The 13,463-nt window shown below is 50.1% G+C and overlaps 1 protein-coding gene across 2 annotated transcripts in view; it reads left to right on the plus strand.

Annotated features, from left to right (window-relative positions):
* Positions 1-4,557, plus strand: part of DNAJB1 (DnaJ heat shock protein family (Hsp40) member B1) — a 35,971-nt gene extending 31,414 nt beyond the window's left edge. Inside the window, exons 1-3 of one of the 2 annotated variants that reach the window (XM_052644229.1) lie at positions 891-1,162; positions 2,288-2,868; positions 3,167-4,557. In XM_052644229.1, the coding sequence (XP_052500189.1) occupies positions 952-1,162; positions 2,288-2,868; positions 3,167-3,397 (1,023 nt within the window). In that variant the 5' untranslated portion in view covers positions 891-951 and the 3' untranslated portion in view covers positions 3,398-4,557. Of the gene's footprint in view, positions 1-890; positions 1,163-2,287; positions 2,869-3,166 lie in introns of those variants that run through there. The other variant, XM_052644230.1, reaches the window with a different exon arrangement.
* The last annotated feature ends 8,906 nt before the right edge of the window (positions 4,558-13,463 follow it).

Genomic DNA, 13,463 nt, shown 5'->3' on the forward strand with positions numbered 1-13,463 from the left:
CTTGGAAAAAAGCTATGACCAACCCAGACAGCACATTAAAAAGCAGACACGTTACCTTGCCGACAAAGGTCCATCTAGTCAAAACTATGGTTTTTCCAGTAGTCATGTATGGATGTGAGAGTTGGACCCTAAAGTTGAGCACGGAAGAACTGATGCTTTTGAACTGTGGTGTTGGAGAAAACTCGAGACTCCCTTGGACTGCAAGAAGATCAAACCAGTCAATCCTAAAGAAAATCAGTCCTGAATATTCACCGGAAGGACTGATACTGAAGCTGAAGCTCCAATACTTTGGCCACCTGATGCGAAGAACTGACCACTGGAAAAGACCCTGATGCTGGGAAAGATTGAAGGCAGGAGGAGAAGGGGACAACGGAGAATGAGATGGTTAGATGGCATCAACCACTCGTTGGGACGTGAGTTAGAGCAAGCTTCGGGAGTTGGTGATGGACAGGGAAAGCTGGCGTGCTCTGCAGTGAGGTCACACAGAGTGGGACACGAATGAGAGGCTGAACTGAACTGTGAAGGGGAGGTATCTTCCCCAGACCCGCCCCTTCCTGGAGTAGCGCGTCGTAACCTATTGACCCAGACAGGAGGCGGGCCGCAAGGCGGGCCTGGCTGCAGGAAGCAATAAAACATGGGTCGCTGTTGGTGCCCGCGGAGGGTGGGCGGGGCCTCCGTCGCCCGGGGCGCGCGCCGCTGAGAAGCGTTGCCCAGGACGGGGCGGGGCCGCGCGCAGAAGGCCGTTGGCGGCGCGGCCCCGCCCCGGATGTCGCGCGTCGCAGCCTGGACGACGGGGATTGGCCAAAGCCGCGTGAGGGGCGGGGCGGAAGGTTCTGGAGGGGGCTGGCGGGCTCTGGAAGCTTCCGCCGGACGGGTATATAGAGTCCGGGACGGGGCGGTGGCGGAGCCGGGGGACGGCGACAGCTGGGTGGCGGGCCGCAGGCGGGGGCAATGGGAAAGGACTATTACCAGACGCTGGGCCTGGCCCGCGGTGCGTCGGACGAGGAGATCAAGAGGGCCTACCGCCGTCAGGCGCTGCGTTACCACCCGGACAAGAACAAGGAGCCCGGCGCTGAGGAGAAGTTCAAGGAGATCGCCGAGGCCTACGACGTGCTCAGCGACCCGCGCAAGCGCGAGATCTTCGACCGCTACGGGGAGGAAGGTGCGTGCGCGCGCGCGCAGCCGGGGGCGCGCCCTCGCCGTTTGACAGGCGGAGAAACCGAGGCAGGGTGGCCTCGCTGCAGCATCTCCGGGGGGTGCTCCGGCCGCAGGGGTTGAAGCAGCCCCCGCTCTCTGGCCACAAGGGCCTCCGCCCTCGGATTGGCGGCCGCCCGATGGGAGGAGGGGCCCTGGCCGCGCTGCTTGTTCAGAAGCTTCTAGTATGTCTGGGGCTGCCCCTCCCTGGGCTCTCGCCTCCACCCACGTCCGGGGGTGCGGGTGCAGAAAGAGAGGGTTCGGAGACCTAGCTTGGCTGCTGGCGCTGCGGGCTTGGGCTCACCTGTGCGAGGTGGGAGGCTCTGCCACCCCGGGGTTCAGGGCAGGACCTCTCGCTGAGCCCTGGGCACAGGCTGCGAGTAGTGAGCCTGCAAATGAGGTGCCAGTTGGCGCCGAGCGACCTCCCGCGCCTCCGAGGGTGGAGTGAGGTGATCCTTGTAAAGTGCTTACCTAGTCGGCCGTCAAGGTGCAGGGAACAGTGGGGCCAGCCCTCTTCAGGGAAAAAGAAAGCTTTCTTGTCCTGTCTCCCATTGATGACTCAGGCAGGTTGCTGGGCTTGGTCCTCAGGAAGAAGTGGCTAATTACATGAGAATGGGGGCAGTTAGTGCCAGGGTGCGAGAATTTGAAAGTCTGCATTTGCAGTTTCACATTCCTTTTACTACTCTCCACACGTCTCTAGCAGTAGGGAATTTAAGAGTAAGCATTTAGTGAAAACTGATCCGGGGTAAGCATTTTTCATTGGATCTCTTAGTTTTCCGTACTCATTGTAACAGTGCAAGGGAAATGAGTTACTCAGATGTGAGGACCTGGGTGGCCCCAAGAGATGCCCATCTGAAACCTTTAACCTTTCACCCCTGTCTTGCCACAGTGGACTACCTGCCCTAAGTGGGTGGGGGTTCTGTTTTGCTGCTGCAAGTGGGAGGTAAAAGCTTGGAGTTCTTCCTTGTTCTTTCCTGACAGGCTAAAAAAAATTCCTCCCCCAATGGCTCCTAAGCTTTTTTCCTTGAAGGAAAGTTCCTGGAGAGTTAAATTCCTAGCTCGCCATCTGAAATCTTCTGCTTTGGCTTTTCAGGCCTGAAGGGCAGTGGCCCCAGCGGCGGGAGCAGCGGTGGTACTAACGGTACCTCCTTCAGTTACACATTCCATGGAGACCCTCATGCCATGTTTGCTGAGTTCTTCGGTGGCCGAAATCCCTTTGACAACTTTTTTGGGCAGCGCAACGGGGAGGAAGGCATGGACATCGATGACCCGTTCTCTGGCTTCCCCATGGGCATGGGTGGCTTCACCAACATGAACTTTGGCCGCTCCCGCCCTGCCCAAGAGCCCACCCGAAAGAAACAAGATCCCCCCGTCACCCATGACCTTAGGGTCTCACTTGAAGAGATCTACAGCGGCTGTACCAAGAAAATGAAAATCTCTCATAAGCGGCTGAACCCCGACGGAAAGAGCATTCGCAATGAAGACAAAATCTTGACCATCGAAGTGAAGCGGGGGTGGAAAGAAGGGACCAAAATCACCTTCCCCAAGGAAGGAGACCAGACTTCCAACAACATTCCAGCCGATATTGTCTTTGTTTTAAAGGACAAGCCACACAATATCTTTAAGAGAGATGGCTCTGATGTCATTTATCCAGCCAGGATCAGCCTTCGGGAGGTAAGGCACTAGGCAGGGCAGCATCTGGGGAGGGAGAAGCTGCTTTGTGATGCTGTTCAGTGTTTGCTTGACAGATGTTTCTGGGCACTTGGTGCGGCCAGGCTTGGACAGTGCAATGGCGACAAGACTGTCCAGGGCTCTGTTTTTCCGGAGCTTCTGTGCTGGTGACCTGGGTAGATCTTAAGGCAGGGTCTTAGCTGCAGAGGTCTGATGGTGCTTACCCTCCAGTCAGCAGCCTCTGGGCAAGATGTGAGCTTCTTAAGCTACTCTTTCTAATGCTGTCCCTTTGCTTTCCAAGGCTCTGTGTGGCTGTACAGTGAATGTCCCCACTCTGGACGGCAGGACCATACCCGTTGTGTTCAAAGATGTCATCAGGCCTGGCATGCGGCGAAAAGTTCCCGGAGAAGGCCTCCCTCTCCCGAAAACGCCCGAGAAACGCGGGGACCTCATTATTGAGTTTGAAGTGATCTTCCCTGAAAGGATCCCCCAGACGTCAAGAACCGTTCTTGAGCAGGTTCTTCCGATATAGTCAATCCGTGTTCCCCAAGGACTGACCAGGGACCTTTCCAGAGCTCAAGGATTTCCTGACCGTTCCACCAGCTGGGGACCCGCGAGAGGGAGGGAGGGCCCAGGGAGGGCTTTCATACTGCTGAATGTTTCCCAGAGAATATATTACAATCTTTCAAAGTCACGTACTAGACTAAAGTTGTTTTTCGAGCGGTAGGGCGGTAGGTGGCGGGGACAGCAGGCAAAGGCAGTGCAGTCTGCCCCACTGGGTCCTTGCAGCCCTCCTGGGTGGGCAGCACCCCCCTCCTCCCTCTCCAGGCCCTGCCCCGGGGGAGAGGCAGACCGCGGACCCACAGCTGGACTTGATCCCCCTGTTGTAGTCCCTCCGCTTGCAGACATCCTGGGGTGTGGACCTGCCTTCATGGTTACCAGACCCTGTACACTCCTGAGTTTCTGTTGTGTGATCAGTTCGTGTTTTATTCTGTATTTGTCTCCCCCATCTTGCCTTTCCCCTATGCCATCTCAAATTGAGAATCTCAACTCTGGTTGTTGAACTGCCTGGCCAGCTCCCACAAGCAATACCTCCCTTGTTCCAGCAGGACCAAGGGAGCCGGCCTTCACTGAGTGAGTAACTTGTGCAGCTGCCTCTCCCTCAAGGGTGGGGGACCTTGGCTGGAGTCTTGACCCCGGGCTCCCAGACAGAGATCTTCACCTTCCTTTGCTGTGAGGCAATCTATTGGCACACCTGGGATTTCCCTGTGACCCAGGTCATTTTTTTTGTTCAATGGACTCTGGACTCTCTCAAAAGGATCTGATCCTTTTGAATTTTGCACAGCCCTAGCTATAATCCCTTTTGATAAAAGGGTCTTTGCTTCTGATTACAGGAGCACTGTGGAACGCCTGTAAATATGTTTTTATAATTCTGTGTAAAGTTGGTGTGCAGTCAGACAAAACCGGTCCACAGCAGCTGCTGCTCTCTGTATAGGGCCATGATGGAACTGAGAAAGAACCTGGTGGGAGTGGGGGGGCGGGAGGGTGTTGGAACAAGTGTTTGTTCCTTGCAGGTCAGTCTGGTGCTCAGACTTTTAGACTCATTGTAAGTTGCCACTGCCAACACAAGACCAAAGCGTGTGACTTGTCAATGTGCAGCGTGACAGCATTAAAGACTGATGCTAAACCTCAGGGGAGCGGTCCTGCGACTCTGTTTAAGGGTTCTGCTGACGGGATGGGGTGGGGTCGGGGCAGCCCTCCAGAGGCAGCCAGGGTGGGTGGGAGGGAGGGGCAGGCAGGAGGTAGGAGTCCTCTGCAAGGGAGAGAAGTTGCCCTCCTGAGCTAAATGTGGGGTGAACAAGAGAAACCCGCCAGACTGGATCTGGGCATCAGAAGAGCCCAGTGGATTCAGAGCTTGTTTTTTGGGGAAGGTTGGGGCCAAAGTTAAACAGATCCTTTCCCGGTCTTGCAAGATCTGGTTGCTGGGGCCAAGAAGTGTGTGCCCTACTCTGTTACTCTCCACCCGCCCCCCCAACCCCTGCTTTCTTGCTAGAACAAGCTGGTGTCAGGCAGGCCCTGGCTGAACCAGATTAGGATTCCAGCCCAGGGCCACCCCACCCTGGTTAGGACCTATTTCCTGCCCTCCCTTTATTTGTAGGCCACTGAAACTGCTTTTACTTTGTAACTTTTTTTAAGGAACTAGTTTTATTATAAGGTAAGTAATTATACAGGCCAAAAACCGCATTGCTATTTTGCTACAAGATATCTGGCTGTAGAAACTTAAATAACCATATTTAACATAACCTTGGAGGGCTTTCCCTTCCCACTGAAACAGTTTAACCACTGGAAGCAATCTAAGGGCAGTGCTGTCCCAGAGAACCTTCTTCAGCAATGGAATGTTCTTTTTAAAACAAATTCTTTAAGATTCAACAGAACAAAGTTGCTTAGTAGCTACAGGTACATTTCAAGTGCTCAGCACCCACCCCTGGTGGCTAGCAGTGATTATTGGACAGCACAGATCTTAGAGGGCTTTCCACCCAAACCTAAGCCATGGGTCTCTTAGAGGAGTAGCTGCTTCGAGCCCAGAGAGGCCATCCTCATTCGGAGGTGACCCCTGGAGTATTAGAGCCAAGAAGGACCCTATCACCACTTCCAGGATGAGGAATGATATTTATTGCAGAATTGGCCCTGGCCTCAACTGGGGTCAAAGACCCCCTTGAGCTGCCATCCACCTGCCCCAGCCTTCTTCATTAACATAGCTGGTCTGTATGGGGTTGTTATCCAAGGGCTGTGGGCACAGATGTGCACAAAGCTTCAGTGTGTCACACGCAATCCTGGTAACTTGGAGAAATAACCTTCCTGTGGTAGTGGATGGGACAGTGCCACTCTTCAGGAAAAGGACAAGGACCCTAGTAAACAGGCCTGTCCCTCGGATGCACAGCCTTGGCCCACACTGGACCTGGCTGCACGTGTGTGTCAGGTGTTTGGTTTGTCTGCAAGCTGGCTCCTCCCCTCTCTCCCTTAGCTTCCCTCTAAAGAATTTATTCTCCCACGATGTCTGTCTGGCCACATTTCGGAGTTTGCTCCTTCCACAACAGTGTGAGGGGAGCTGCCTCTGTTTTGCACCCACCTCGTGGGGTCGCAAAGAGCTGGACACGACTGAGCGACTAAGCACAGTATCTTTATCCATCACACCAGGAGTGCTGCATTTCTCCCTGATTCAAACAGTAGAAAATAAAAATCCACATTCAGCCTGCGGTGAGTAGTCAAGTTCCCTCCTTCCTCAGGACCACTGTAGACAAGCCATGGCGTTAGAAGTTTTTTTTTCCCTCTTTAAAAAAAAAATTTTTGTGCAGCCTCCTAGAGTCAATCTGCTTATATAAGCATAAACATAATTTGTAAATTTTCAGTTTTGATTTTTGGCCATGTAATCACAGTACCGAATCTGTAAGGGCATATAGAGTTAAAAATTCTTCCCATGCTGCTTTTGGGTCCATTGCCAGAAAAATTTTCCCAGTTTTCTCCTGTGCCTTTCCTTCTGCGATGTTGCACGAAGACACGGTTCTTTTTTTACACAAATGGTACATACTGTACGCTCTGTGCCCCCCCCCACCTTTTTTTTCCTCTCACATATGGAAGTAGCTTCTTTGTCTTCTGTTTTTCCATATGTTGATTCTACCAGACACGTGCAGGTGGGTGTGAAGATCTAGTTTCGCGTTTGGAGGCTCCTATCTCTCCTCTATCATTGCTCCTGCTTCCAGGTTTGAATCTCAACTCAACCACTTTGTAGCTGTGTGACCTTGAGCAAGTGACACGACTTCTCTGTGCCTCAGTTTTTTCAACTGTAGAAGAAGCACAAAAATCATACTTCTATGGTTGTGAGGATTTTCAGGTATAGATACATAGAAGCACACAACAGAGCCTGACACAGAACAAGTGCTGTGTCAGTTACTGTACCCTAATGGGAAAACGTTCCTCAGCCCACTCCAAAGAAATCTCTGAGGTGTGTCATGTCCACAGTCTTTTGGGTCTGTACTCTTGGCTAAGCTCCGGGAACCAAATCCCCAGGCAAGCCCCTGAGACCCACAACTCCACCCTGGCCTTCATCCCACTTGAGAAGGCTCACTCCAGGAATTCTCTGCTGGCCCAGTGGTTTGGGCTCTGGGCTCGCACAGCCAAGGACCTGGGTTCAATACCTGGTCGGAACTAAAATGCCACAAGCCATGCAATGCAGCCAAAAAGAAAAAGCAGGCTCACTCCCATGCTGTTTGGTCACAACCTGCTCACTTGACACCAGCAGTGGAACATCAGGCCCTAGGACTGAGCAGAGTGGGTTTGAGTCCCAGCTCTGTCAGTCAGCTGCTGTGTGTGTTCTTGGGCAAGTGACTTCGCTTCTCTGAGTCTCAGTGGTCACCTTTGAAAACGGCTACTGAAGTTACAGACTTCATAGAGGTATTGTGAAAACTGGGCAAGGTAGGGCACTGGGGAGGCAAAAGAACATGGCCTTAAGAACTTGGTTTCCTGGGACATCCTGGTAGTCTAGTGGCTAAGACTGAATTCCCATTGAGGGGGCCTGGGTTCCATCCCTGGTCAGGGAACTAGATCCCACGTGTGACAAGACCAGGTGCAGACAAATAAGTATTTAAACAAAGAACTTGGCTTCTGAACGGTGACCGTGCTGAGTTCAAGTTCTGCTCACTGCATTCCCCTGGACAAATGAGAAACCTCTCAGCCACTGTTTTCTCTTACGTGAGACAAGACTAAGCATAGCCACTCCCACCTTCTCACAGCCCCAGGGCCGCAACTCAGACAGCTAACCCCTGAGAATTTGACACAGACCCAGCACAGGACAATTGTGAATTAACATGAGGAAATACTAAGGAACTTTGGGAACAATTTGCCCCAGGTCTCCTTAAATATTGGTTATTCTCATTAGCTGTTAATTATTGAAAAACACAGTATAATGCCTGATGCGTACTAAGCATTGTCCATTCAATAAACATTTATTGAATGCCTCCAGTGTGTCCAGTCCTGTTCTTTTTTTATTATTTTGTATTTTTGGCCACACCCTGAGGCATGTGGGACCTTATTACCCCAACTGGGGATTGAACCTGCACCCCCTGCAATGGGAGGTGGATTCCCAACCACTGGACCACTAGGGAAGTCCCTGTCCAGTCCTGCTCCTGATGCTGAGGAGACAGTATTAGACAAAACTGGCAAAAATTACTGCCTTTGCAGAGCTGACAGTCATGTGCGGTGAGAAAGAATAAAACCAAAAATAAATGGTGGTGCTAGTGGTAAAGAGGGCTTCCCTGGTGGCTCAGACAGTAAAGAATCTGCCTGCAGTGTGGGAGACCGGAGTTCGATCACTGGGTCAGGAAGATCCCCTCTAGGAGGAAATGGCAACATACTCCAGTATTCTTGCCTGGGTAATCCCATGGATGGAGGAGCCTACTGGGCCATCCATGGGGTTGCGAAGAGTTGGACACGACTGAGCAGCAGCAGCAGCAGGGAGTGGTGGGGAGACATGGAACAAGCAGGTAGAGAGCGCTGTGCTGTGCTTAGTTGCTCAGTCGTGTCTGACTCTTTGTGACCCCATGGACTGCAGCCCACTAGGCTCCTCTGTCCATGGGTGCTGGGTGCAGTTTTAAGTGACACGGTCAGTGGATGCCTCACCCTGAAGGCAACATTTGAACAAAGAGTTGAAGGAAATAAGAGGAGAGCCACGTGCATACTGAGGGAAGGACTTTCCAGGCAGAGGAGACAGCCTGTGCAAAGGCGTGAAGCAGGAGCCTGAGTTTAAGGAACAGCCAGGGGACTCCCAATGCAGGGGGTCTGGGTTCCATCCCTGGTGAGGGAATTAGATCCCACATACCACGACAACAACAACAACAAAAGAGCCCACATGCTGCGACTAAGATCCTGCACAGCCAAATAATTTTTATTTTTTTTAAAGGAACAGTCAGAAGTCCAATGAGGCTGGACCAGAGTAAATGAGGGGTGAGTGGGAGGCAAAGGCAGACAGTACAGGGCCCGTGGGCCACTGGAGACTTCTGACCTTTCCTAAGTGAGGCAGGAGCTTGCAAAGATTTGGGGTTTTGTTCTGTCTTAATATTCCTTCCGGAGGTGGGGGTGGGAAGGGGAGAGAGTCATCTGATTATATAACAACTAAAAGTACCTGAGCTATATATATGATCAGTCTCTTGAAATTTCCACGCATCAACCTATTTCCAACTAGCATAGCACAAGCAATAAGCATCTATTTTCTATTAAAATCTACTCCTTAAAGTACATGTTCCCCCCACACAAACCTGAGAATTCTTTCACAGTCTGCTGATTCCATGCTTGGTGGCGGAGAGGAGAATGATGGTGTCTGATTTCTTCTGAGTTCTGAAACTCTCTTGATTACTCAGATGATTTCTGTCTTTGTCATGAAGAGAGGAGAGAGCCTCAGGAACACTTCAGAAGATTCTCCTCCTGAGCAACCCCAGTTTCCTTGAGGTCACTGTGTCTGACTCTTTGTGACCCCAAAGAAGTCACTCTTTGTGACCGCCAGGCTCCTCTGGGGGTTTTCCAGGAAAGGATACTGGAGTGGGTTGCCATTTCCTTCTCCAGAACATCATCCCTACCCAGGGATCGGACCCATGTCTCCTGCATTTACAGGTGGATTCTTTACCACTGAGACACCTGGAAAGTCCAAGGTCACCTACTATGCCCTAATAATTGTCACATCACTGATATCCAGGGTAGCACTTGACCCAGAGCTGCCCCTCTGAATGTTTGTTGAAAGAGTAATTGAGTGACAAAGTGATTCAGACAAGAGGACCTGCAACATTTGCCCTGCCACCGCTCATGTCAGGGAGTGTGTCAAGGAAGAACCCAGCCCTGAGGTCTGCTGGTGGTTCCTCCAAGAAAGGGGTCCCCCACACCCCACTGCCTCCAACTCCTACCTGGAAGAAATGGATATTCTGTCTGGCTCCAGGAAAACCCCTCTTTCCTAGGATCCTATTCCTACAACACGATTCATGCATTAGTCATTGGGCACAGTTCCTAAGGGCCAGCTCACTAGCCCCGGGGGATCCAGCAAGAGGCAAACAAAGCAGTTGGTGGGGAACTCGTGGAGCTCATAGTCTTCCAGGAAACAGAGACTTCTGTTTTAGTTTCCTGTGGCTGCTGTGACAAAGTACAACGAACTGGGAGGCCTAAAACAACAGGATTTATTCTCTTGCAGTTCAGGCAACCACAGAGCCAAAACTAAGGTCCCAGTAGGGTTGGCTCCTGCTTTAGGCTCTGAAGGAGCCTAAAGTGAGTTCCACGCACCTCTCCCAGTTTCCGGGGGCTGCCAACAATCCTTGGCCTTCCGTAGCTTATGGCTACATCACTCCATTCTCTGCCTCTATCTTCACAAGAAGCCATCTCCCCTTCCTGTATCTGTGTTTTCTTTTTTTTAAATTTTATTTATTTGTGGCTGCTCTGAGTCTTCATTGCTGCTCATGGGCTTTCTCTAGTTGCAGCAAGCATGGGCTTTCCATTGCAGTGACTTCTCTTGTGGAGCTCAAACTTTGGGACATGCAGGCTTTGTTGCTCCTCGGCATGTGGAATCTTCCCAAACCAGGGATTGAACCCGTGTCCCCTGCATTGGCAGGCAGACTCCTAACCACTGGACCACCAGGAAAGTCCTCTGTATCTTCTTTTCTGTCTCTTTGAAAGAACACATTGGATTCAGGGCCCATTTAAATCCAGGATGATCTCATCTTGAAATCCTCAATTTTTTAAATTACTTCTGCAAGACCCTGATGCCAAATAAGGTTATAGTCACAGATTCAGGCACACGGGCATGTCTTTCAAGGGTCCACTATGCAACCAACTGTCGTGGGAAAAGTATTGTACTTCCCATCACCAGAGAGCTTGGAGAGAGGACGCATGCGTGGCAGGTCCTGGACACACCATCCAAGGTACAGGAACTTGTCAGGGCTCAGAGACAGGCCATTGGAGCAGCAGCCCCATGGATAAAGCTCCAAGGAAGACCAGGGGCATGCATAAAGCAGGTCTGAGCTGAAGAACATGAGGCCCTGGAGGCCTGGTGTGGGCGGAGCAGAGACAGCAGGAGAGAGTAATGTGGGGTGTGCCCAGGAATGAGACAGGCCCAGAGTCAGGGCCCTGCTGAGACAGGCCCACAAGCCTGAGGCAGAGGAGAAGCCAGTTGAGAGAGTTTAAGTCAGGAGGGACATGGCATGATCTGCTTTTACCCAGAAACTGGAGTTGAGGTCTGGGTGGTTTGTCTCAATGAGGGGCCAACTTTCCTTGGGAAAATAATGCTGGACATCAGTGTGGCTAGGCCAGACTCCAGATGAAATATTTCACTGAAGTGTTTCAAGGGCAAATGGCCTCTTGGTGTGGGGGGTCATCAGCAGCAAAAGAATGCGCTCAGACTTGGGTGCTCACAGGTGCCCTCTGGCTGCCATAGGGGGAATAGATTGGGGGGGCGGGCGTGATCCAGGGTGAAGCTGGGAAATCAGGGAGAACTTGGTTGGGGCTGGACCAGGTTGGGGCCAAGGAAGTGGTGGGTAGTGCCTGAAGATGTATTTTGAAAGGAGACCTGCCCATTGTCCCTCCAGAAAGTAGCCCTACTATTTTAGGAGTTGTCGTTTATTTCTAAAATATTTATTTATAAACCCATTGGAAGTTTGCCTTTGGGGATGGGAGGGGAGTAGGAGTATTCGTTTCAGGTATTTATTTTAAAAATTTCAAAGCTAGGGCTTCCCAGTGGTCTAGTGGTTAAGAATCTGCCTTGCAATGCAAGGGATGACAGTTTGATCCCCAATCCAGGAAGATCCCAAATGCTGACGGGCAACTAAGTTCGTGGACCACAGCGACTAAGCCTGCACTCTAGAGCCCTCGAGCCACAACTACTGAAGCCCACAACAAGAGAGGCCACTGCAATGAGAAGCCTGAGCCGTGCTTATTCGCTCAGTCGTGTCTGATTCTTTGCAACCCCATGGACTGAAGCCTGAATATCACAAATAGAGTAGCCCCCACTTGCCACAACTAGAGAAAGCCCGTGCATAGCAACAAGACCCAGTGCAGCCAAAAATAAATATATATATATATATATATATATTTTTTTTTTTTTTAATTTCAAAGCTTAGAAAACTTACAGGAATAGTAAAGTGATCCCCATATTCCACTCTCCTGGATTCAGCAGCAATTGTTACTATTTTGTTACATTTGTTTTCTCTATCTCCTTATATGTTCATAGGGATGTATACAATATTATAATATTGTATACAAAATGTTTTATACCTGTATAATTTTTTCTGAACCATGTGACAGTTGCAGGCTTCATGAATTTAACACTTCGTAATTCAGCGTTTGGACTTCCCAGGTGGTGCTAGCTACAGAATCTGCCTGCCGATGAAGGAGATGTAAGAGACCCAGTTTCAATCCCTGGGTTGGGAAGATCTCCTGGAGGAGGGCATGGAAATTCACTCCACTATTCTTGCCTGGAGAATCCCATGGACAGAGCAGCCTAGCGGGCCACAGTTCATGGGGTTGCAAGAGTTGGACACGACCGAAGCAATTTAGCACACAAGCAAATCAGTGTGTATGTCCTAAGAATAAGAATATTCTCTTGTGTAACCACAACACAACACTCACACTTAGGAAATTTAACGTGGATATGGCATTACTATCTAATATTTAGGCAACATTCAAATATCCTAGATTATCCCAAGAATATCCATCATAACTTTTACTATTCTTTGAAATTTTTATCAAGGATCCAATCAAGAATCAAAGACTGATTTTTGTTGTCTTCTATCTTTTGTCTCCTTTACTCTAGAGCCATTTACCACTCATTTATTCATTTAATTAAATGGATTGATTTTGCCTTTCATGACATGGATCTGTGTGAAGAGTCCAGACCATTTTGGTTTTGTTTTTTTAAAGAATGAGGCTTCCTTAGTAATCTTGGGCTTTTCTCTCATTTTTTCCCCTTGGACAACTAGACCAAAATGATTCAGGTATTTCTCTGATTTATTATTATCCCTTCCATGCCTTCCATTCCTTCCCTTTATCAGGTTGTGTCTGTTGTTGTTTTTTTCCTAGTAATTAATCTGAGCAAACTCCGGGAGAAGGTGAAGGACAGGGAAGCCTGGCGTGCTGCAGTCCAGCGAGTTGCAAAGAGTCGGACACAACTGAGAGACTGAACAACAACAATCAGATTCAGGTTAAACACTTTGGGCAGGATCAAGTTCTTCAAAGGTGATGTGTCTTTCTGAGCAATACATCACAGCAGTAATAGTGAGGACAGCCTATTCCATCAGTAGTCATATCTCTTTATCACTTGGTTAAGGTGGTGACTGCCAGCTTTCTCCACTGCACCTTTTCCAAGGTAACTTTTTCTCCACTGAAATTAACAAGTGATATGTGGGCTGGTTCTTTGACAGTGAATATCTACTGCCCCATTTAACAAAGAACTGTCTGAATCAATCATTCCTCTGGTGGATGAAAAATGGTGCTTTTCTAACCTGATCTTTCCTTCTGCATCTATTAGTTGGCATTCCAGAACTCCTCCACCCCCAACTCCCCACACACAA

Source organism: Budorcas taxicolor, chromosome 7 (genome assembly GCF_023091745.1).
Source record: "Budorcas taxicolor isolate Tak-1 chromosome 7, Takin1.1, whole genome shotgun sequence".
Lineage (NCBI taxonomy): Eukaryota > Metazoa > Chordata > Mammalia > Artiodactyla > Bovidae > Budorcas > Budorcas taxicolor.